General features: G+C 40.5%; 1 protein-coding gene across 1 annotated transcript in view; it reads right to left on the reverse strand.

Moving 5' to 3' along the window:
* Positions 1-7490: 7490 nt before the first annotated feature.
* The window catches only part of c21h8orf34 (chromosome 21 C8orf34 homolog), a 54541-nt gene continuing 35312 nt past the window's right edge, over positions 7491-26719 (reverse strand). Inside the window, exons 9-15 of the mRNA XM_070852853.1 lie at positions 25384-25469; positions 25175-25248; positions 18702-18828; positions 14386-14876; positions 11968-12064; positions 8670-8708; positions 7491-7848 (exon numbers count right to left, since the gene is read on the reverse strand). Coding sequence (XP_070708954.1) covers positions 7841-7848; positions 8670-8708; positions 11968-12064; positions 14386-14876; positions 18702-18828; positions 25175-25248; positions 25384-25469 — 922 coding nt within the window. The 3' untranslated portion in view covers positions 7491-7840. The remainder of the gene's footprint in view (positions 7849-8669; positions 8709-11967; positions 12065-14385; positions 14877-18701; positions 18829-25174; positions 25249-25383; positions 25470-26719) is intronic.

Genomic DNA, 26719 nt, shown 5'->3' on the forward strand with positions numbered 1-26719 from the left:
TCCCCTCTTTTCTCTGGTTGCTCTTCTTTCTTTTCTCCCTCAAAATTGTTGGCAAGCCCCAAACACCTCTCAGCTTCATGGAAATTTATCAGAGAAACTAGTATCAGCCCCAAACCTCTCATTGTTTGGCCTCGACTTGAAAGACTCTTAAAATCCACCGTGCTACGTTCATAAACACAAGTCCAACTATGAGCTAACCTGTCACTGACATCATGGAGGAACACTAAAATTGCTCGGTTATCAATGACTTTGCTTCATTAATTCACTGGTCTTACTTTAAGATGAGCCAAAGTGTGACATAAATATCAAAAGCAATTCAAAGATTCTTCCCCACAAGAGACAGAGGATGATTCAGTGTGCTGATCTTGTAATGGGAACCGTTATAATAAAAGAGAGACAGAACAGAACAGTCAGTACACAGAAGTCGCCGGCTGTAATCTTGAAATAATTTTCTTGCAATAAAAACAGTTTATGGCTCTTGTTCAGTTCCAGGACTGAATGATTTGATAACTGCCTCTTTTAGGTTGTTAATATAAACCTAAGAGGTCTAAACTGAACGGATCATCAAAGAGCACTGGTTAAGAGAGAGAGAGGCTGTAAAATGATAAATTGAGCAGACCTCTCAATAGTTCTTATGTTAAAGGACTTCCAGTGAAGTCTGGACCACGGGTGGAAATGCTGCAAAGCTCATAACCCATGTTATACACAGCCTATGTAGTAGTGCTGATGTTTCTACACATTCAGCACAAAGTTGCTTTGGATACCGAAAAGTGGTGTTTGCCTCTTATCCAATAAATCCATTTTATTTTCATGTTTTCTCCTGCGCTGACACCAATGACATCATGTACTATTAAGTCTGCCTGCATGCCTACCCTACAGTAAATATTGTAGAGACTCACACTTGTGGGTTACAGAGTTTTACAAGTTTGTACCATTTTTTTCACCCACTTCTCCAGATCTTTGTGGTCCCTACTTAATAGCAGGCAAAACACACAGTGTGGCTGAAAATAATCTTACAAAGTCTGTGGTTGAGGTAGCTTACCTGCTGTGTTACCTTCTGACATAACATTTCCTTTTGAGTCAAGTCTATTCCCGTGGCTCAAACGGAGGTTACACAATTTGTATAAACGTTACATTAACAACCTTTTGATTGAATTGCCCTGAATAAAAAAGGTGTTTAAAGCTGTCTTTAGTGTGGATGTAGGGAAAGAACAATCTGGGACAGTTTTGTAGACATCCAATCATCCTTTGTTCAAAATCATAAAAACCCAGAAAATGGAAAGCATTTTGTACGGCCAGAGAAAAAAAACCCCAGTTATGACTCACAGACAGGATTGCACCCTCACTCTGCTGTTAAAAGTGCAGGGAATTCATCTTCCTTGTATGTTGATACTCTCAACATCTTAAGCAAATCATGACAAACTCTGCCACAACAACAAATGTGACTTGTTAACGTTTTGGTCCATTCATCATGCTCCGGTTCATCCGAGCTGAAGCTAAATGTATCATGACCTCTGAATAATTCCATTTCGCATTGCGTTGCTGGGAAATTGAGATCAGACTTTTGGCAGCGTTGGTCTTTGATGAGGGGAAACAGCGTCATCTTGGTGATTGGGAAGGAAGAGAACCAAACACTTCAGATGTTACTCACACTGCGACAATTAATCTGTCCTTTGCCATTTCCCACACAGTGACCTACTGCCAGTGGCCCTTAACCATCATCAGCTGACTGAAGCTAATGCTTTGACAAGTATGAGCAAAAAGAGAAGGCAACAAAAGGACACTCAAAACGCTGCTTGCCAACTAAAGGACATGATACGCTACAGGAGAGAGCAGAGGAAAAGAGAGAAAAGTAGCAGCAGGTGTGAAGCAGCTTAAAACTATCAAACTTCTTCTGGCATTAGTTCAGACATCCTCTGATCTCCTGCAGTCAGAGATCCATTTGGGATTATTGAACAGAGCCGATCACACAGCTCCTCCCCCTCCCTACTGGCCAGTAACAGCATCAACTCTGAGTCCTACTCCACCCTTTTCCTACATGCTGTCCCTTGGAGCCCTGATGAAATAACACGGACACTACAAAAAAAAAGAGCCTTTATTGCCAAATCAAATGATTCAATATTATTTCTACCGCTTACTTGGTTTCTTGTATGAGGAGGTTAAGAGCAATGGGTCGTCTTGAGTTTGTAATTTGTGATTGCTTAAGCGCTTAAGAATTCATTACAGCAAGAGGAGAAGGAACAGAACAGAACAATCATTAAAAGTTTCAAAGATCACTTCAAAATTTATGTTTGTCCACAGAGAATGGGCTATGGTTTTTCATGACGGTAGTATGGTTTTTGCTAAGGGCAGACATAACCAAGCCACTAATGTGTCCAAAGTGATTAGCAAAAGTTTAAGTTTTACATCATGTAATCTGGCAAGCTAGACCTGAGAATTTATTATCATTTCATCTCTAGAATGTACCCCATTTAACATCCCACAAATATTTATCCGCTCCTTCAACAAAGGAAGACAGCGACACGACAATGCTTCAGCTGGGATATGAATCCAATTATCATCTGGTGGCAGAGCTGATGTTGCTTTAGTGTTCTCTGCTCATGTTTGAATAGTCATGGCAAATCACGCAGATGAGTAAACACACGGACTATGCACATGTGGAATCTGGATTAAAAGGGTAACTACGGCAAAGCAAATCAGCTATGAAGATGCTTTCTATTTCATATTCGGCGTGATGACAAAACGTCCCATGCTGCATAGAATCAATGAGGGTGAAGGTGAGTAAAGGGGTTATTAAGGCTCCAAAGATACATCAAACCCAGTCAGCCATCAGCAGCCTCTGGCAGAAGGCTTTGATGAATTGGTGGAAGCTTAAAAGTTATGCAGGCGGCCAATTAGAATATAGCTGCATGAGACTGTATAATAAATCACAGCTTGAGTAAAACGCCATGTGCAGACTCGATAAATTCACAGCAACTTTATATGTTAATGAAAACATATAAAGCAGGGATCCGGAGGGAACGTTGGCTCTTATGAAGTAGAGGATAGTGAAACCATCGGCTCTGATGCTGGAAGAAAATCCAGATATAACTACAGCAGTGGACGTGTTCCACATCACCCTGAGGGAGCTATAGTTGGATGTCGGAGACAAAGCAGTTTGATAATAGGTATACATCTGATCGGGTAAACAGTGCTTTCATGTCCTTGACACAATATTTGGTTTCAGTCCATTCCAGACAGGAATAAAACACCCACATTTCCAAGACGTGATGAACCACCGGACCAAGATTAGACTTACATTCGAAACAATAATAAGTCTAATATGAGCACAAAGATTCCCTAGGTCCAGAGTCAAACCCTGAGCTGGGATGAGTCATCTGACCCAGGTCTAAGCCTCACCCACCACAGGGCCTGCCAATGTGTAACACACATACAGCACGGCCTTTGAAAGGATCCCCAAGCGTCTGGGACACTGACCGCATCGTGGTCAGGGGAGAAGAACCATAAATTAGCGTGCGAGGAAGAAAAGGAAGATACAGACAAGACAGCTCAGACTACCGTTGTTGCACGCCGAGGTCTTACGATTGACCCTTAAAGTGCACGGTGCTCTGGAGACTCCCGGGCCTTCTGTGACTGTTACAGAGATTTGACAGAAAAGCCTCACAATCAGCCAGAGATCACAACAGGATTTCTGTTTATCCATCCACTATGTAATCCTGCTGGATTTACTGAACAACTCTTTGGAACAACATTAAATACACGACGTTCCAAAGGATCACACAAGCATTTTCTAATGCCAGTAGTGATCTTTTTCTTTCAAACATAACGCACCAAAGGGGATGAGCCATTTCCATGTCATTTGTTATAAAAATTGAGATAGACACTGTGATCTTTATGGAAAAAAGCATTAAAACAAACTCATGTCTGTGCTACTATATCATGTGTTGATGTAAAAGGGAAGGGCCAATAAACTGCCACAGCACAGAGCTGAAAATGTTGAGGAAAACTATTCAGCTAGAAAAAGACGTAGCACTTGTTTAACACAGACAGTAAGTCCTTCAACATGTCACAAGTCCTGCCAAACTTAACAGCCTAAACTATCCACACAACAATGATGGATGTCTTCTGGTTTTCAGTGTTGGGGTGAAGATGGTGGCAGGCCATTTTCATCCTTCTGCCTGAGGTCTAAGATAAACAATTCATACTTGAACGGGAAATGGGTTTACAGTGTGTTCACATAACACAACATTTTACATGCTACAAAAATAAAACACCAAAAGCGATCACACACTTACACTGGGTTGTCATTTTTGCTTTTGTGCTGCATGTTAGAGGGAGGGCTTCATGAACAGCTTCACCTCAGGAAGCTGTTCAAACGCAGTGCAACGTGAGTGAATGTTAAATTCATCTTGTTAAGAAAATAAGCCGCAAATCGACCAACAAGCAACAGAATTTTAAGTTTAATAATTAACTTAGCTTACCGTCAAAATGTGCTTAATGTTGGAACTTGAACGTGGCCGCGCGTCGAGTGTAGTTAAAGCGAGAAACTTTAAGCTAAAAACATTTGAATTACAGAGGTGGGTTCAGGTTTTTCCTCGTAAAAATACAAGCCAGACTTACGAAAATACGCTACATGGGTCTTCAGATAACTCTTGCGCTGACATTTCCAGATAATTATCACAGTGTGAAACAAAAATAGCATGCAGGTCGCACCTTAAACATTTGTATCAGTTACCTGACCTGTCCATAAAAAAAAAAAAAACAAGATGGCAGCCAGAAGTGATGTCTGAAATGTACGTTTGACCTGAAGAAGAAGAAGAAGCAGAAGAAGAAGAAGAAGAAAAAGAAAAAGAAGAAGAAGAAGTTGTTACAATTTTAGCTGCTGGAGATGCTGGAGCATTCTGCAGGCTGAAAATAAATAAAAACTGCAGCCTATGTGTTGGGACATGAAGTGATTCTGTTGTAGAGACCTCTATTAAAACTGCAGGTTAGAAGACTCCCACGCCTTGGGCCCTGAAAGACTTTTTGCAGTACACTGTAAAAGAAACATCTGTAGAACTAAACTCAGTTATTCATAAATATTATCATTTTAGCCGTTTGATCTCTGTGATCACCCTTTGCTCCACTACATAGTTTGGCACAGTTTGACCAAGTAATGACTAAGACATTGTAAAATGACACTGTGACAGGATGGCAACAGCTGCAGAACACCAGAAGTATAGTGTTCACTGTCACCCAACTTTAGTGGTCATTTTAGGCATTATATATGCTCAATTTTTATTTCTTTGATGTTTCTTATTAATCATCAACTCCCCCAAATGGTATGAGGTTAACAAAATACATGCTTAAGATTGGAGTAATAGTACACCCGTAGTTCCTGTGGTGAGGAACAGTTCAATGCTGGCTGTGAACAACAAGTCAGCGCCGATAACAAGATGTGAACCCCGGCTCTGCTCTACAGTGACACGGTTCATACTTAGACTGTTTATTTTAGCTTTTACTGTATCTGTGAATGTTTATTACGACAACTGTTGTTAGTAACAAAGCTACTTTAGTGGAGCAAAACTCCTGCCTCAGGCACTTGAACTTGCATGTTGATGACAGATTTGAATAAGTTACCAGCTAAAGAGAAGCGGACACTGCTTTCATTAGCTCTGTGAGAACAGTTCACTTCAATGAACACAGAAAACAAAATCCAGATTGTTGATTACATTTTAAATTACCATGGGAAGCAGCCACGCAATCCTCCCCTGCTGGTTCTGCAGAGAAGTTCTCACAAAAGAGGTTTAATATGGAGCTTGCTCTTAATCATATATGGAGTAGTTTGAAGAACTAGCTACTTATTCAGATTGCTGCCTCACAAGTTGGCGTTCTCATTTCAAGCAGTGAATGATACTAACTTTATATGCCTTCAAAGCATACCTCTTTCTTCCACCATAGATTTATTTGTGCTGTATGTCAGGATAAATCCCAGTCTGCTCAGTTGTAAATTAAGACCTGGGTCAGTCTGCTGACCATTGATGGTGGTCCAGATCTCCCAGTAAGTACAGTGATGTCTGCTGCTATTCCTGGGTGGCCCTTTTGCAGTTGCTTTGAATGTGCGTATGTGTGTATAGAGCCTGCACAGTAAACACACTTCAGGAAGATATTGGAGCTTTCATACTCCAGAGAGATGGTATTAATATTATGAAACTTCATCTCTTTGATTCTCAATAAGATGCCATATGTGACTGATAAAGATGCATGTAGTTTGAGCTAAAAGATTATATACGAACAATCACAATCTTCGTTGGAATAATCAATTAGATGTCACATGGTTATAATCTGATATATGATACTATACAAGTTGTGGCGAGAAGCGTATCATTAATGGTCCCAGCATGTCAATTTTATAAGTTGTGACATACTGAGACATTCATAGATACACAGAGGGAGGAAAATCATCAGAGCGCTGTCTTTGTGTGACATCTGTGGCAGTAATTTAAGTCTTCATCTCACCAACTGTCTTGCCTGATTCCAGAGCTCCTCGTGCCTTGATATTTTGCTGACATAACAAATGAAAGAGTGGAGGAGACATATGAACTCAGAGAAAATATTGATGGTAGAAACGGAGTCAGAGCGCTGGTGATCTGCGGAGCAAGAACAGATGGCGAACACAGTCCCAGCTCCTGTCCAACAAAGTCAAAATGGAATATGTAATGTGAAAATCGCAATTTCCCTTCTCTGAGGAAAATATTGTTTATAGTGATATAAAGATTATATCAAGACACCGCTGTGACTCGATTATGCCATGTCCTCAAATTCTTCCACAGACCACATCCCTTTCCAATGAACACATGATGTGCTGAAATACATGGGACATTAGTCCACATACCATGTTTTACAGGATGGGGTTTTACGTGATTAGCCTTCTCACACATCCTCTTACAGGAATCACCCTCAGTGAAATGGGACTGGAGAGTCGAGTTAGTTTGTTGACCACATCCCTTGAGACAGAGTTTGAAGTTGGCATTGCGGTGTGCACCGTACCACAAAACTCAGTAGGGTTCGAATGGAGGGATCAGACTAAAGCTGGAGGGTGTGTCCGTGGTGTGTGTGTGTCTGTAAAGCTGACGTCGCCTGTGTAACACTCAGACAACCACAGTTTAACCAACACGTGCCCAGGCAAACACACAGGAGCGATCGAGTCATGCTCAGAGCAGACTTGTGTGTCTGTCAGCACCGCAGTACGTATGAGACCCAAAGTTAGACAGATCATGTATCTGGGAAAGACGGGATTAAACAGAGACTGTTATGACAGTTTGAGCCATTTAGATAATGACTTCAGTGTGTTTTATAATGAGACGGGGTGACAACTTGAAATTTTGACTTTCCTCAGGTCAAAAACAGTGGAGACATGTGCATCAAATCATTTTAATTAATATAACAGCATTCCTTGTATTCCCTCCACCGCTTGTGTATTTTCTATTTGAAAAACAGTACATCTTTTCAATAAACACTTTCTTAACATGAGTGTGCTGCCCTCACAATGTGAATATGCACTAGGCCTAGAAAAAGTGTCAACAACAAAATGCATCTGTCTCTGGACTCCACATGGAAGTTCAATAGCATGCTATAGAGCAAACAAAAATAAATGTTATATTTCATATTCTGAAGTAATATTTTCACATTTCGTCATACAGTTACAGTACAATGTCTAGGAAATATCTGTGAAAAAAAGTATACAATCTTTTTTTTTCATTCATATGAATTATAAAAATAATTGTCTCTGTACACATATTGAAAATGTCCAGTGGTTTGCATAATAGTTTGATTGGATCAATGTCTCTGGTCTTCGTCACTATAGGCCTGTGAAAAATGAAAGACAAAAACATCAGTCTCCTAGAAACCAAAAATCAGACACATTTAACCGCTAATAAGAATAATAACTGGGACAATTACTGTGAAACAGCCGTTAAATATTTGAACATGTCATAGATAAACAGGAGACGGAAAATGAGGCCTGGTGCTGCCGAGCGTTGGTTCCAACGACCATATTTCACAATAAGTTCTGGGAGAGCAGTGATTGGGGTGACTTAAGCAGCAAGCTTAAAGTTTGGTTGCCGTGGCAATGTTCTGGCCTCTCTGATAGCCAAGCAGCAGCAGCCTGCTCTCAGATCTCCCTCCAGACTGGCACACTGACACTGGGAACTGTGGGCACCTCCAGAGCCACAAGAAGGAGAACCGCAGACAACCTCAAACCAGACAGACTTTCTCCTTCTCCCAAATGTTGACGCTGAGAGTCGACGCTGTCTGCTGCGTGTAAACTCAGAACCCAAGTGACTTAATGGAACTGGGCAGCAGTTGTTCTGTCACCACACATGGCCAGCCTCCACCAATCACATGTCAGAGCCACGGTGCCCTCCATTTAGCCTGTGACGGTAATTGAATGGTCCATAAATGAAGGTGGAGGCTTCTACAGTAAGTCACTCATTGGTAGTTATTTGGGTAAGACGTTGTGGCTCTACAAATGAGGTCACTGACAGACACTGTGACAGACACTGAGACTCTCTAAACTTGAGGCAGTTGCTTACAATAGCAACATTAGCTTCTGGTGATGCACGTGACACAGTGCATTGTGAAGTCAGTCCGAGCTATGCTGTGAAGCATCTAGCTGTTCACATTCTCACCTGAAAAGACAGATCTCTTATTGGCGTCTCGTGCACCACCTGTGAAAAAATGTTGACAAGAAAATAATTCATGCAGGGCAACATGATGACTGAGAGTAGATATTTTGGAAAATATGCTTATTGACTGTCTTACACAAATTTCATACATCAGTTTGATATGAAGCTACGGCCAGCAGCTTGACGACTGCAAAGGGTTGAAACAGCTCGCCTACCAGCACTTCTTGTGCTTTATATAATACATACATTCTTTATGCTATGCTTTGCTAACAGGTTATAGTCTCATAGGTTACTTTTGTGTCATTATTATTGTGCATAAAGATACTAGATAGATATTCCTGTGCACCATCTTCTCAGTGGACTTAAAAGCTCCCTCCCTTGCAGTGGATGCTGCCATGTGCCATGACATTCAGCTGAACAACAAGCACATAAAACATGTTTTGACTGCAGTGTCAATAGTTTAGCACAAAAAACACAAAAGTAACCTCATAGTCTTGTATTTACACAAGAGTGCATGAGAGTGGTATCAATCTTGTCATACAGCTCTCAGAAAGAAAGCCAATAAGCATAACAGTAAACGGATTCTTTACTAAGTCAGTTGCACACAGTTTGATTCATTCATCATAATGTAACTGAAGCTAATCCAAAACATTACTTTTTTTTCATTGTTTTTTAAGGACTGTGGTGTTTATGCTCAGATGGTCAACATGTCCACGTCTGGTTCTGCAGTTAGTAATCCACTCTTACTTAATAACACAGACTACCTCAACACAGTAAATATCGAATCCTATAAGCAATATAGACAAGTGTATAATGTAACCTAGTGATTTACTTCCACTGTATGTGTCTATGTTGAGTTAGCTAATGTGCTCAGTGGGATAGCCACAGTCATTAGGAACAAAGGGGTTAGGAGTGAGAAAAATGACAGACTTCTTTCATCTCCATTGCGGTATGTGTGGTTGTCCCATTTTGGAAATTTATAGAATAACAGGAAATAGCTATGGATTTTTTCCACATTATTTAGCTCTCACCATACACTTGGCGCCAGCCCAGACACATCTGCTGCGATACTGGGAAGAGGGTGTCACTGCTCCAGTGAAGTGAGCCCCATATTCATTGACACACATGCGCACACAGGTACATTTACAGAATCAACACCTACAGCCACAAGTTTTATGGTATCATTTTAAGGATTTGCATTTGGAATGGCTGTAAAAAAAAAAAAATCTCTTTTTTCACTTTTTGTTCCCCTTTTCTCTCTTTTTCACTCAGAAGAAATTAAGTAAATTTGATTAGATTTTGAGTAATTTGGGAAAATGTTTACATATGTTGGCAGTAGACGATTTCTCTGATTATTACTCTGTTCCTCTGTTTGCAGATTGTTATTTTTAAAATGTCTGAGTAGTCTTGAGCGCTCAGCTTGCAGTATGCAATTCAGCTGTATTATTTCACAGGTCAAAAAATTACCCCTGAAAAGCCTGAAAATCAGATTAAGGAGATAAAAAAAGCTCTCTGAAAACCATTTTAATGTCTTACCCTGACTAATACACTCACTCACACATTCAATACACACAGTTACACATGCACACACACAAAGACATACAAACCAGATTTCAGCGAACGGTCCTGTGGGCCCTCTCTCACGCCAGAAAGTGTTTTGTCACGTCTTGTGGCTGTTGGGTCTCTTTTTCTCTGTCAGTCTCTCTCTCCCTGCGTCTGAGCCACCTCTAATTCAGTGTGGCTCACATCCTTTCTCAACATGCCATTACCATTGCCACAGCTTAGAGCAGGCCCCCAGGGGCTATTAGGAAAATGCATCCATTCATTTTGCAAGATACACATTTGGCGAAACAACGACCCTCTAGAGGAACTTGTCAGTAGGGTTATATTTCCATGTGACAACCATTTGCGTGCTTGATCTTTTGTTTGACTGGAATTCTTGTATTGTAACGTCAATGAAAGCTTTCTTTTTGAGTCCCACATGCACTTGATTTTCAGTTTGAGTAACTGATGCTGATGCTTTGTTTACTGAGAAAACAGGGCTACATTAATTTGAGAACATTTCTGGATTCATAGCAAATATAATTTTTGGATTCAGCCATAAATTCACTTCAGAGTTGCCTTTTTTTGCCCCAGTAGTGGTGGGGTTTTGATCTGTCTGTCCATCCAACATGACGGTCCAGAGCAAGACATCTTGGCAGCTACAAGTCAGACTACTGTGAAATTGAGAGGGTCAGAATTTTCTTCTGGCCTCCGGTTTAAAGAAATATCACAAAAAACAACGGCTCGATTTCCATTGAGTTAAATATTGTTTCCTTGCCCAAAAAGAATTAGCTATTTTTAGTGACTTTGCAACATTTACAAGGCCAAAATTTGTGTATGTATTACCACTTGAGTAGATTGCCAATACAAACACGGACCACATTCATGTTGACCAGAGGATGATCTGTAAGCATTGTGGACTGTCTTTCCACTTCTAAGCTTTCTGCCTTCGACATCCCTATGCAAAAATATTAACTTTATGGACCAGATCTCATAATAATCTAAGAATTAGGACATTCATGCTCCAAGCGGGAAAAACCATGTTGGTTTTAAGGAGGCAATGCTGCTTTTAGTGCCACCATGAGGACAAATGTTGCACTTTAATTGCCTCGACTGATCAGTGACTGATAAGCAAAATTCTCAGTGTGCTGTTTGTTCTGTCCAACTTCTTCGTACGTTCACGTGATTTATGGACTAGAACATTCAAGGAGGTCTGATCTAATTCTGTCATGTTCAATGCCAGAATAATATGCTGTACTGTATCCAAGCCAGGCCACTGCTATGACTGGATTTACAACCTTCAAGCAAGAACCGTTCATGTCTATCGACTGGATCTCAATAGAGATATATCTCTTGCACGATGCCAGGAAAGAAAATTTTACATGACAGTGTTTCCCCCCATGAAACTCCCCAGCATTTCACCCAACTGTGGGATGTGGAAATTTTAATGTGTCAGGCCCTTGTGCGCCATCTCAAAATTTTTACAAGGAATACTTGCACATTAATCTTCACTTTTTCATAGATCTATAGCCACAGAGTTACTCACTGTGGTAAAGTGACATTACAGTAGTGAAATGGGCCTCATGTCTTAGAAAGAAATAAAGAAACTGTGATGAGGTAAAAACATTAGAGGGTGATTTGTCAGATTTGTGAACTGTGGACTCAACTGAAAGACCGGGGAGGAAGAGAGCCTGAAGGAGAAGATGATAACCAGTGAAATATAGGGTTGGGAAAAAAAAAAAAAAGGAGGGTCACTCACTCTTATCCTGTTCAGGAGGCTCCAGGATGTCACTGTCTGTGTCACTGGGTATATGCCAAGGCTGCCTGATGGCCTGTAACTGCTGGTAAAACTCATCCTGATATGGAAAAATAAAACATAGAGCAGAAATAATGTAGAACTGCGTTAATTCACACTGCATGAAGATAACAGACAGAAGAAACAAGGTTAGAAAACAGAATTTGAATTTTTTCATCTGTCTCTCTACATATATTGCACGTCTTAAAGTCTTGTAGTGAATGAATGGAAAACATATGTACAGAAATATGTATTCCATCCAGCTGCAAGATCTCCTTTAACAGTTTTAGATTTCAAACATTAAATTTAAACTCATTTTAAAATGACCTTAAATTCAAACAGATACATGTTTTGTCCTGCAACAACCCCATAAAAAGGCAGCCTGGGAACCAGATGAATCTATGAGCTCGTGCTTTATTTGCTCTGGCAGGTATATCTGGCCACCCTACAACTCAGACAGATTTGCAGCTGACCTGGCCCAGGTCGCGTCAATCACCTTTTATCTAATACTGGACAGGTTTGATAAAATGAGTGACAGTGTAATGCCGTTGAAGCATTTTCATAAACAACCAAGACGACTGCTGCTGATGTGGAACGTTGAATCCGCCAGTATTACATGAACTGAACAGTATGTTTTCTCTAAAAGAACAACAAGCTGCACTTGAAGCTTTTGTTAATAGAACAGATGTTGGCACTACTTCCAGGACGATATGGTAACACAGCAGGTTTGATTGCTCTGAGTGGTTGGAGGTCTACCCATTGATACGCCCCGGGCCACTAAATGGTATTCGAGAATTGGGCTGGTGCTGGCCAAATGGAGCAACAGGTCAAAGAACTTGAATGTACAACACTTTTAAATGAACTTTCAACCAAAAGATGTAAAAAAAAAACGGACACACACAAACACACACAGAGACCCAATCCTTTAAATGATTACACATGTAGGCAAGAAATTAGTAGTCAAGAAAGACAAGAAAACAAGCCACCTTTTCATTCCTGTATATCCCTTCCTTAACTCCTGTATATCCCATATGTATATCTTAACTCTCTAAACAGGCCTCCTTTAGGGACTTTAGCCTTTCTACATGGTACCAGGTGGCCTCAATAAAAGCAGACTGGGTGCGCTGGTGTTTTGGATAGTCTCACTAGGTGTCAATTAGCATAACTGTCAAAGAGTATTCAGAGGGCCTGCAAAATTCCTGCCCACCATTAAAGCCTTCAAAAACAGCTTTTTAACAGCGTCGCTGATAAGTAAATCATTAAAGCAATATAAGAAAGAAATCCCATTGAAAGTTCTCCTTTTATGCTAGACTTGCCACAATGAAATGACATCCTACTGTACGGACCTCCATGACTCTCCACTAAACCCCACACGAAGCATGTGTGTTTGTGAGGTTATGCACATGTGTGGTATTGCGTGTGCTGGTGCTCTCTGTCGTAATCTTTCTGTGTAGAGGCTCTCATGTTCTACAGCCAGCTTTACTTTGAGCCTATTTAATGCTCAGCACACAAGTTCACTCTCACCATACTAACACTACAATAAGGCTGTAGTGATTTTCAGTAGATGACCCAAAGTTTCTGACAACTTGGTTCTGTTTTATACACTATATGTGCATTTTAACCATTTAACTGGTGAGTGAATCTTATATGTGAGAAATAACTAAAATGTAGTATGGAGAGAGTCAGACTGTGGCAGTGGAAGATGTGTCAATTAAAGGAATATTTTGTGAAAAGCTTTAGTCACTTTCTGGCCGAAAGATAGATAACAAGATCAATACCATTCTACACGCCAGGAGATGGTTAGTTTGGCTTGGCATTTATACTGGAATCATGGGGAGACAGCTAGCCTGGCTCTATCCAAAGCTAAAAAATATATACAGAAAAATGTTTATGGTTTAACAGGGGGTTATGTGCTGGACTACTTTTTGGCTGTCTTGTTGGTGAGATGATTTTGTTATCTCTGGGCAGAGCCAGGCTAGCTGTTTCTTTATGCTAACTGTCGTGTGGCTACACCTTTATATCTATGAACAGACATGAGAGTGATATCAATAATGCACATTTTCCAAAATGTCAAACTAACACTGACAGTTACAGCACTGTTATTACTAAAATGAACACTTAGATCATACAGTTACAGCATTTTTCTTCTTCTTTCCTTTTTGGTTTTTTGGTAAACGAATGATAAGGATCTCCTAGCTGTCTTTGCCTTGTAAATGATTGACTTTGTGAAAACAGTGGTTCAATTCAACTTTGCCTCCTCCCAATTGATTATTGTCCTATAATAGGACACCTTGTCATGCATTATTGCTCATATGGCCTCTCAACAGTGAGCAATGAAGCCTTTTTTATGTTAAACATATATCTTTCAGTTTCTGGTCTTACCTCAGACAGGTAGGCCCGTAGGCTGGCACCAAGGCTGTCTGTAGTGCTTAGTCCAGGAGGGGTGAGCAGCGGTCGGGGATGTGTGGGCTGACATGTGGGTGTCACAGGGCGGCTCCGTGACCTCCTGAAGGTCACCTCTTTATGAGATCCAGAGTTAAAGGTGGAGCGTGTCAGTAAACTATTTGGGGTCAGGGGCCTGCTGGGCGTTCTGGGGGTTTGAGTCCTGCTCCCAGGGTTGCTGGGAGATTGAGTCCGGCCCATGGCCAGGGAGGTTGGCTTGGGGCTCAGCAAAGGGAGGCCCACACCACAGGGCTTGCCTGAGAGGCTGCCAGCTGGAGACTGGGGTCTAGAGACCAGGCTGGTTAGAGGGAGTGTGTCAGGTAGTGTTCTGTGGCGCAGAGGGGTGTGGAGCAGGCTACTGTGCGGATTATTGGAGCTCCGAGTGGTCATCTTCCCTACTTCTGCCAGCTTGGCCAGGTCCTTCTCAACCTCTGGAAGGAAAAAGGCAGAGATAATCCAAGTCAACGTACAGAATTCTGAGTCAGTAACTGAGAGTGAGTTGGTATAATTTATTCATTCAAATCCTATTTTTAAATGAGACTGTTTAACAGTTTTACATATATACAACAACTGTAACACAATAATGCCCATAAGACAAATCCCTGATAACTCTGGTAAATGGCCTGAGACATTCCAAGATAAAGTTAGGCTTATTTTTATTACATATTCACAGGATGTGCTTTGAGGTTAGTAAAGTTCTACAAGACTGATGATTCACAAACTTTACTGAGCATTAAAGTGGGCGAGACTGTTTGGGTTAATCCCTCTTCTGGGCAATGATGACAATATTTATAGACCCTGTAAATTGTGGTGAATCCAGCTTCCTCTGTCAGAAAAAGCTCCAAATTCATATACAGTAAGCACAGCCTAGTAGAAAAAAGTCCTATTCCTGAGAAAAACACATTTGTTTGCTGCACTGGTAGTCTTAAAAACATTTCTGTTTGTAAAAGAAGTGACATGCCAACTTCTGGGATCAACATCTGGGTAATTTTTTCCTTGTTTTATGCTTTTGTTCACGATCTTGGCAATCAGGGTTTCAACAAAGCAGCCTGGGAATTATCATTTGAGAGGGATAATTTCAAGAATGACTCATCAGATGCAAGTATTTCTGGAAAACTGTGCATGTGTGACGTTTAATAGAAAACAAAGGGAAAACAAAGGGAGGCATGACAAATATTTCACAAACCTTGACTTCCTTGTTTTTGAACAAACGGTACTCTGCTCCTATACAAACAACATTTTTCCATGCAAGGATGTGAAGCATATGCTCCTATTCACTGACAAATATCCATTTAATATGCAAAACCGAAAACGGCTGCCATACAAAACTAAATTCAGCTATGGGTCATTACTTTGTTGGTTTGAAATCTACTCCAGACTGTTTTGTATACAGTGCTTTTGGGATCAAATACATTTAATTCACTGTCATGCATAATTAGATTGTTGTTTCTGTGCTTAATCAGCTCTGATTGTATGGAAGTCGACCTTTACAGTGAGATACAATGCAGAGCACATATTGCTTAGAGCCTTGCCCATATTGTCAGTGGTCTGCATGTGTACTGCATGACACTGAGTCTGTGTTGCTTTAACCCCTGTACATTCTGCACATGTTACTTCTCTAAATAATAAGAGCAAAACTAAAGATACAGGTTCCAGCGTCTTTCTTCTTTCTTGGCCTCACTCTGACTGAAAGCATATCATGACATCAGCTTGTGGCAATAGCAGCACTGCAGTATGTAACATTACAAACCATAAAGAGGCTTTGTTATTAGCTTGATACTCTGAATGAATAGCTAGATAGTGGCCATGAGACCTGCTGGGAGGCAAACGTCTTTGGATGGATGTGAAGTACAAATTATACACAGAAGGGAAATTGGTGTAATCTGATGATATTCCCGATAAAGCCCTTAACCACCCACACCAAGTCCACTACGCCTGATGTTATGGTTACATTGTAAACAGGATATGTTCATTAACAATCTCTTCGCATAAAGTTGATATTTTCATCTCAAGTTATTTACCACTATAATAACACCACATGTTGTTGTTGTGAAAATCTTTCTCCCTTCCGTAAACGGTTGCTTCGCTGATTTTATTGTAAACCAGTTGCTTCCCCCAACTTTCTGGCATTAATAACTAGCCTATCACAAGCAGCTTTATTTTGAAATCCTGTGCAGTTGACTGTGTTTAACACAGAAATACTATAAGCCATCTGACAGACACTGATATAAAATGACGGCTCCTGGAGATCAAAGAGGGAGCATCAAAATCCATATGGTATAAACCTTTGATAAGTTTTGATCCATCTTTCGGTAATAAGACCAGGAAAAAGAAAGACGAGGAGAAAATGAGAGAGAAGGACGGATAGAAGGAGACAAGACGAAATAGAAACAGATCTAATCTATTAAGGTCTTTGATCAAGCAGCAGTTGCATGTGGTGAGAGACTACAGGGCCACAGCACGCTATACAGCCATTCAGAATTCATGCAAACTTTTTTATGTCATTAGCGCTTTCGTTTATTTTCAGAGGAGGGACCTATCGCTTGACTGTATTTCATTTGCAGCCTTACAGCAATACAATATGCAGCCTGCCTGAAATAATCAAAATACTGCCCGTTGTCCTTGGATAACTAAATTAAGTACAAATATGAGCAGATGTACACATTCATAATATGGTGGTTGCTAAGATTCTTAGTCTTGTTTACTTATACTTGAGTCAGATATTTCTGGCTCTAAATCAGGAAACTTTTCTAGCTCTCGGCTAGATGATTTTTGTTTGAGCAACTGCCTCTATATAACACTGTGCATCGAGCAGTTTCCATGTTTTGTAATATGGAAACTAATGAATTGAATCAGCAATAATATCATAGATTTTGAAACAACACCCACCCTTCAGTGAAACTGCATTCAAATTAAGCAGTATCTATTAACATCATTCAATAACAGATTTAGTGGGCAGTAGCTTATCATATTATTTGTACACTATTATTACTTAAAATTAGATTCACTTTATTACAAAAGGCAGATGTGGAGTGATTTCACAACCACATAACTGAGGTAACAATATAAAATGAAAAGTGAGGCTTTAGCTTCAAACATGGAAAGTATTAGCAGCTAATTAAGGCTCGAGAGAGCTTCATTAGCTTGTTGAATAGCTTCACTGAGTTGCCTGGTAGGAGTCCATGGCCTGAATATTCAGTAACTCGGTGTAAAACAACTAGAAATTGATGCCATCTGAAGACCTCTGGGCCAAAACAGAGTGTGCCGCTGACACAAACAGTCCTCTTATAATGCCATCTAAGTACAAGCGTACTGTCTTCCTCTGTAGGTGCTGAGGGAACCAGTGTGTTCAATGCTGATGTGTGATGAGATGAGAAGATCAGAGCAGCTGGGACCGCTGCTGGGTGACAGTAGTAGGTTGACTAAGTAGGGCCAATATGCTTCATATAAGTCTGGTATGTGAGGGGTGTATGAGGCCTTTACACACAGTGACGCTGTCAAACAGAGTGGGAGGACATGCATAAACAAACAAGTGGATGACACATGATGGTAAACGGCGACATTCCCTCTGGCCTCCACTCCAGGCTTTCATCTGGTTCATAAGTGGCTACACACTTGATCATCATGACAACAAAAGCAGTCTCTGAGTCACCCAGACATCACATATATCAAAGATGAGCCTTGAAATACGTTAGACAGCTTTCCAAAATGCCACACAAATTCCATTTTGTCAGACAAAGTCAGACTCCAGCACAGTCGATCACTTCCAAATGACTCAGCAGAGCAGGAGTTATCGATTGAATCTGTCAATGCGATACATTCCTGGCATGTGGAAATTATTTTAATTAAAATCAAATTAGTTTTTATACTGACTCTTGACACATTTTAGCAGGACGTTTTTTCAGTTTTTAATTAACCAAGAAAATCCTTTGGCCAAAAGCAGTAAAGCAGTACATTCTTTAGCTGGACCACCAGGCTTTAAACCCCTTTCTAATTCATAAGTCTCTGTAGTTCAAAGTGTGTGCGTGTGTGTGTGTCTGTGAGCGCACGTGCGTGCCTGTGTGCAAAAGTGTGTGTGTGTGTGTGTGTGTGTGTGTATAAGTGTAAATGTTTGCAAAGTACAGACTATGTTTTGTATTCCTAAGAAAGTATTTGATCTGATTCTGTTCATCATTAAAGCGACTAATAAAAACAGACAAACTTTTATATGACAAAGGCACAGCACACATACATGCACACCACACAGAACTGCCTACCGGCGAGCTGCTTGCCCATGTTCTCCAGCTCTTTAGAAAAGAGGGAGTCACCCAGTAGCAGGCCTGTCTGCCCAACAGAGCTCCCACCTCTCACAGCCTTCAGATCAGCCTCCCAGACAGCCTGACGCTAGTTAGCGAGGGGAACAGAAGAGAGAGAAAGTCACATTAGACGAGAGACCCTTCAATTAACTCTTTATATAATTTTCAGCTATTGCTGGAAATATCTGAGCCATATCTGCTGGAAAAAAAGGGGCAATTATTGTTTTATGGGCTTTAGAAAAACACAAGAAACCACAGCAAGTGTAGATGAAAGCGTAGAGCATGCAGTGCACTCTGTTTAGTGAAAGCGGGATGCTAGACTGTCAGTAGTGGTTCAAGACATTTTTATATAACTATCAGTAAATCTATAGGAGCTTGTATGCACACAAGTGTGCTGGCAAAGAGCCTGACAGCAGCAAATCTTGCACCAGTGGTTAAGGGACAATAAATCAGCCACTTTGGACAGGTCCTTAATAACACACGATATTGGCACTATAGAAAAATAAAGATGATCATATTCCAAAGCATATTAAAGAAAATAACTCTAAAAGACAGATTGGATCACTTATAAGGGCTGCTCTGGCCTATTTAGCTTCTACGGCTTCCTGGCCAAGTGTATGATTTGGAAAGGGACCTGTTACACTCAGGTTGCCAAGTCCTGTAATGGCAGCATGCCTAATCCTCCTATTTATTCCTTTGATGGGACACAAGTGGCCAGATGATCTGTTAAGCCGGTGGACCAAGTGCACATGAGCTCCGAGCACAGGTGTGAAATAAAATCTGACAGCCATAATTCCACCTTCTGTAAGTTTGGTTTACATTAGATAAGTTAACAGTGTAATATCACTGATGCCAGCACTTACATCACTTGATAAGCTGAGCTCTTAATGAGAGACAGCGTTGACTTGACAAAGTGCTGACACAGAGTGCGGCACTGGGAGATCTGCTGCTACACACACAATGCAGCCCTCCAACATTTCAGGACAAACCTGGGATAAAGCAGGCTGCTCATTTTATGATTTTCAGGATTCAAAGCGGACTAAAGAGTCTGTTTCCAAAGAGGAGGCTAGGGTGGAAAGCAAGTGAAGTTGCTATTTTCTGATAAATGACAGAACATGAGTCCCAGGGTCTATGGCATTGATCTTTGTGCCTGTCAGAGGCGTTCTGTGGCAGCAGAACCACACCACCACAAGCCAATCCTTAATTACAGCCCTCATAAAGCAGCAAGGCGAATTGAACATTACAACTGAATCCCCTCCCCAACTTTATTTCTTTCTCTTTGGTGGTATCACCCCTAAATCCAAAAGCATGACATCATTTTGTCCTTCCCTCTCTCTGGGTCTTCTCAACTCTGGCAAACAAGGCCACCAACAGATTCCTAGTTTTAAGTTTCCCAAATACATGTTCATAATCTTTATTATACTGCAAGTCATTTCATTATAAGGTGTTGCAGCTAAAGTTCTTATGGAAATCCAGTCAACTTGGTTATATTAGATTAGAACTGTTGACATATGGAGATTTACTGAACTTATCAACAATGTTGAATTGCTTCTGCCCTCAAGTTCTTCTGTCGTCTTAAGGAAAAATGACACTGTAATCAGGACCATATATCCTGGACACTGCAGACTGAAGGCTAGGGCTGGTGGTACTGTACAGTCCCATGGCCGGGAAAACAAACAGGATATACCGAGTCTGCAAGCAATTCACCTTCCTTGATAACATCAGTAAATAAACATTACAGTAAACATTATAATACAAATATGACTTGTTTCATCAAGTTTAGTGAAGGCATTCATATTCAAACAGTCTCTGGAAGATGTCAACATGTACAGTCTATCATAATGGTGCATATTAAAAAAGCATGTACAAAACAGCAAGGCTGTACATGACAGATAGGGGCAAAACATCAAAAAACTGAACACAAAATGGAATTGATTACACACTAAAGAGATACAGTTAACCATAGTTTAAAACAGCCATTGTCCTTATCGATATGTAATGTATGACATGAGCGCAAATGAGTCAGACTTTTTCCCCCTTTGTTTGGATGCTTTAATCTACACAGACAAAGAGATGAGCAGGAATGCCTTTTCAGCTCCAAAATAAAGAGCGGCTATGATTTTGCTATGACTTATGAGTGTATTCATGTCAGAGGCGCAAAACCAAAGTTGTATAATCTCCCTCCCAGTATGACAAAACTGGAAGACCTAGAAGAGAACAGGGAAAAACCCTCTGGTGATGCTTCTGCCCAACTAACAAACAAGAGTCTCGTTTCTAGCTAAATTGATTCCATGTTGAGAGCAAACAAGACAGAAAGAGAGAGGATGGAAGTCTAGAGTTAAATATTTTATAGCCTGCATGTGTGCAGCTATACGTGTGTGGTCAGCAGTAATAATCACCACAATCTGGGGTTTGGTCCAACATTGCCCTGCACACAACAAGAACTGCTTGGGATGTGTGCATGCAGTCGCAGACCTCAAACATGGTTAAGATGGGTTGGAGGTTTGAGCCTACTGCTGGCTTTGCAAAGCAAAATTGATGGACTCTCTTGTTGTGGTCAAGCAGGGTAGAGTATGGACTAATACACACACACACACAGAAAGCCACCCACCGACCCACCCAAAGGACCATGTATACGACAACATAGACACGCAGGTGAGCAGCATTTGTTTGGGTGACAAGCTTGTATACTGGGAGTGTTTCTACATCAAACACTGCATAGAAGGAAGATCTTCTCAAACACAAATTATACTGCTGCTGCTGCTTGAGCTTCACCAGACTCCCTTGTTTTATTTTCTATTTGTTTTTTTTTATACATATGCTCAGTGTTATGTATTCCTCTGCAGCAGCCATCTTACAAATAGCTTTTGCCTGTTAAAAAGGTAAACTTTTCCGTTTGGTAGTATACTTCAACCAATACTGAAGCAGCTCCTCTTGTGATGAGGAAGTTTGAAACAGAATGAGACTTATAAATGTAACTGCACTTTTAGGAATTCTAGATGAGCAAAGCCAGACTATATATCATGAGCGCAGTTTATGCTCCGTGATGGAAATCTCAAAACGGTCCAAAATGTGAAAATCAGACCAGACCTGGCAAAGGCCAGTGGCAGCCCAGGAGGTACTGCTTTTATCTAACCAGGTGAAGGGCAAGTTGATGTTGGAGTGAACAAAAGAACAACCTGACAGTCGACATAAGGATTTGATCTGCACATTTCAGACAGAGAGCACTGAGTAATGTAACGCTGCATTGCTTTTATTCTAACCAAACAACCAAGAATACTAACTCTTCATTTCTCTGAAGCACTTGAGCAGAGGCCACTGCTATCAGGTTATTTTCTTGTTCAAATGTAGGGCGGTGTATGACAGACAAGCATTATGTATATTCTCGAACATTGGGAGCAAAACGGTTGATTATTAGTGCAAAGGGGAAAAAACAACTTACAAATACAATTGTATATCTTTGCTGTCACAATCAAATCCTCAAATTGTTCACTCCACCAAACTTAACTATAATAAACAAGAGATACTGTGTTTTTTTCCAAATAACTGAGTTTGCTGTTATGGCCCCTTCCACAGAATCTTGTATAGCCATGGGAGGCTATGGGCTATGAGGAGTAACACTCAACTTTTAATGAGTTCCTGTTGTTTTGGCTCACAGCAGAATCACCTAATGGATTTTATGGACTGTATACAGGGCTCACAGGCTCACTGGCCCTACCACTGAGTTAGTGCAGCCAAACGCAAACAGGATATTGACAATAACACAGTTGGACTTTTATTCAAGCATTACAAAGACAGGTGACAATACCATACTATCTATTGCTCACATCCCTCTCATACAGAGAAAATTAAGTTTTGTGCTGTCCAAAAGATGATACGAACCAGCTCCCATTTTCCTTTTTTTTCTTTCGTATTCACGTCACGAACTTCATGTTTTTGTAAAGTGTTAACATACTCAGAGAAATGTAAATGGAGTTAAGGAAAGGCATTTGTTCATATACTATTTGCTGCATGCCTTTAACACACAGCATTAAGTTTTAGTCATGACATTTCTTAAGCAGTGAAGGTGGGCAATTGTTCAGGTTCAGGTGCTTGTTCAGGTGCATGTACCAACCACTGCAACTTCTTTTAGGTTGACATTAAATACAACTGTTTTAATTGTGTGTGATAACAAGACTCCCAACACCACTCTAACTAAATCTAAATCTAAAATACATTTCATGCTCTAAAAAAACACGCAGTTCATTATGTGTATGTGTGCTAACAATAATATTGTAATAATACATAGTAAGAAGATAACAAATTGAGGAAAACCACTAATATAGATAACTATAAAATCCTAAACAAACTTTTGGAGGAATGAGCACTAGAGATTTGCTCAGACGATAACTATGCATGCATGACTGTCGAGGTGTGGGGAGCAGACCAGTGCCAAATATAAAAAGCAATACAGTGTACTGGCTGAAATTCAGCCAAAATTCCTGTGGAAACAAAAATAAACCATCATAAGGACTCTGCCTTGTATCATACACATGGCATTTCATCACACTAATTATCTTATTTCTACCATACAAATGAACAGTTTCCCCTGGCAGATTTTATGATGGTAACACCCATACAACTAAGAGTTCAATTTGAATAAAACCTATCACTTAACACTTATAAAGGAAACTATAGAAGAATTGTTTGGGGAATTTGCTCTGGCGATTGCTTTAGGAAAGTTTTTGTCTTTATGGGGCAATTATCACCTAAAGGGGCTGGCGGAGGCAGGGGGCCAGTCGGACTAATAATGATAACCGTTAACAGTGTTTACTTTCCAGCATCACCAAGCTTTTACTGCCCAAACCAGGGCAATGTACGATGCAAGGCATACTTCGTTTAACGACAGCCACGCATGATGACATGTGCTAATAATTAGATACAACTTCGAAATTTCAAAACCTAGAAAAAGGTAAATGCATTCTTTCTTCAATACTAATACCTGGTACAACAACTGAAGAAAATATTGGACACTTTTCTGCCAATGCACAAGGACACGTGTTCCCACAAATGTGCACCGCAACAGGAGAAATTTTAAATAATAAGTTGATTTACACACAATGGGCCATTTCTCATGTACATCTGTATGACTTCAACCATTGTGTTTTTTCCAGATGAATTCATAAAAGCATTAAATTTTGTTTTCCATACTGTTCAGTGAAAGTGGCCCCTAAAGGACCAGTTAAACTAACAAGCTATTACAAATTGCATACGTCTTTCAAAGATAGCCAAACACGAGCAATTAAACACAAAACACGAACATTAGCTACAGGAGACATTTGCACTTGCAGTTTCCATATGGGACACATTAGTACCTTGCTCTTAAGCATGCCAGACAGGGCTTAACCTATGGCAATAGAGCCTTTATCTGGCCTCTGCTTATACCAGGGCACTGAACATTCTATGTGGATATAAAGGTCAGTAATAAAGAGAACATCAGATTTAGCTGGACGTTGAATTAATCAGCTTTAGCTTTAGAGTTAGATGTCTGATGTATATGTGCTAATGAAACTGACAGTCTATCACCTGGTCAAGTCTATGCTTTTCACTTGAAACATCTGACAAAATTAGTATATGAGGAGTAGCAGTGTGATGCTATAAAAAGGTGCACAGTTTCTCTACTTTCTAGATAGTGGCTAAAGTATTTGGCCAAATCTATCAAACGTCCGACTACAGGCTTTGATTTGACTAAAGGTCTGCTCCCAGTTAGTCTGGAGCCTCTCTGCATCTGCTCCACACACGGAGCAATGCCTTGGCTCCAAACCCCTTTCTTTCTTGAAAAATTGCTGTAAAACGCCTTGTCTAACACTTAGATCGAGCAATTATAAAAAAAAGGTATTAGCTTTTTTCAAGGGTAATTATACAAAGGTACCGGCGTCTTAGCTGACCGCTTTATTAACAGCATGTGAGAGTCTGCCTGTGTTTGAGTCTGGTGTGTACCACATTAGACCTCTATACATTTCTTCCCCGAGGCGTGTGAGGTTATCACGCAAGCCTCCCATTGAACAAAACTGTGTGTACTCCTATAACCCATAAATATTTAGGTCTATTGTATAAAACGTCTAAATCAACCCCAATTGTTGCTTTGTCACTAAATATTCTTTTCATTTACACCTTTCAGATCGCACACAAGTGCCCTGAGAGGCAAGCAAAGTGATATAGGGAGATTTCTAATTAGGGTATCACTTGTTCAGCACTATCAACTGTTGTGTATGCCGAAATGCCCACATAAAGCTGGATAAGTTTTGCTTGGGTCTTGTCCTATTAACAAGAAGCTTGAGGTGGTTTTTGTTCAACCTCAGACAATAGAGGCTGAGGAGGAGAGAGCGACATGGTAATTGATGGCTGTAATGCGATCTTAATTGTTTGGTGATGGATGTAGGGAGGACACTTACTGAGGCTGACACTTGAGACAAGGCCTCGCATTCCTGCAACCGTCCCGCCACTGTGTCCACCCCGGGCAATGGAGCTGCTCCAGACAACACACACACAAACAGGAGAAAGAAGGACTGAGCAGAGCATGGGACCACAGAAATGTGAAAGGACGTAAAAAAAAAAAAAAAAAAGATGCTACTCTGAATAGGAAATGTGCAGTGAAACTTACAGGAGATGTCAGGTACAGCTTGTTCGGATACGTGTGGCCTGTGCTCCTCTTCAGATCTGCTGTCTGATAGACTGTCGCCCTGCAACCTGGAGACAACACGTAACACATATACACTACTGTACACACTGGCAGTCGAATAATCTTTCAAATCAGCATTCTTCAGTCACAACACTGAAATGCATCTTTGGAAACTGAATGCTAGATAATGAAAAGACAAGCAAGTCTCTATCGGTCTGAGGTGATGAGACAAAGAGGAAGTGTTTAGTGAGTTTATGATCTCTCCTCCTGCAAAATCTGGGATGGTACCAAGAAAAGAAGAGCATGGGGGCCGGTTTTGGGGCGCAAATCCTATCTCTTCATCACAGCTTGTCATCCCGCTGAAAATAAATGTGAAATAGCTCTTAGTATGTTGACATGAAACCAAAGTAATGTACTCACTGACAAATGGTGCATGGATGCAATTGTATACACCTCACATGTTTCAGAAGCAACTTCCCTCTGTTTACTGAAAAAGCAAAACTGAAAAACTGGCACATAGACTCTGTTCTCCTTAAATCATTCAGTTACTGTTCTTTATCATAAGTGTTCCAAGCCCCTATAGCTTTTTTCAAAGATATCTGTTTGGACTGAAATGGAAGCGGGCCTGAGAGATTTGGCCGTCTCCTTAACGTACTAAAAGATTTAAGTTTCCCTGCAATAGGAAAGTATACTGTGGGTGAAAAGCAAACAGAGATTGAAATGCCTTTTCGGTGGGAAGATAAACATGTTACACGTGGCTTTTCACAGCATTTATGCCAACTAATTCGCATACTCTAGCATCGGTATGGAATTAAACACAGCATTTATTTTTCTAAAGCATATTTTTAACGACTGTAAATCATACTGTAATTACGCACTACTTTAGCTCTAAATGTGTTTGCTGCATGCGATTTCCATGTCATCGGCACAACCATTAGCTGAAGACAAAAGGAAAGCAATCCATGCACTTTTATGGTACGGCTGCATTCCGTCACAGCCGCAGGGCCTCTTGGTTTCTACCTCTACGATGAGGGTAAAAGCAGAACACAGCTTTTTAAAGTGTATTCTATTTCGTTCCTTCTTTATACATCCCTCGCCTTGTCTTTCCCACTCTTTAATGGTCTTTATAAGACCATTAAAAATTACCCAAGATGACTATCACAAGGCCTTCCCATTCTCTGAACAAAAGCTGCTCATAGCCGCAAGTCTTGACTACCATTTCCCTCAGAACATTCCTGATATGAAAACAATTAATTTAATGAGAACTACAAGCCCAAATGAGGTTTGTGGAGTACTATCCATTTCCTTGGACTGCGCC

Source organism: Pempheris klunzingeri, chromosome 21 (genome assembly GCF_042242105.1).
Source record: "Pempheris klunzingeri isolate RE-2024b chromosome 21, fPemKlu1.hap1, whole genome shotgun sequence".
NCBI classification, from domain to species: Eukaryota; Metazoa; Chordata; class Actinopteri; order Acropomatiformes; family Pempheridae; genus Pempheris; species Pempheris klunzingeri.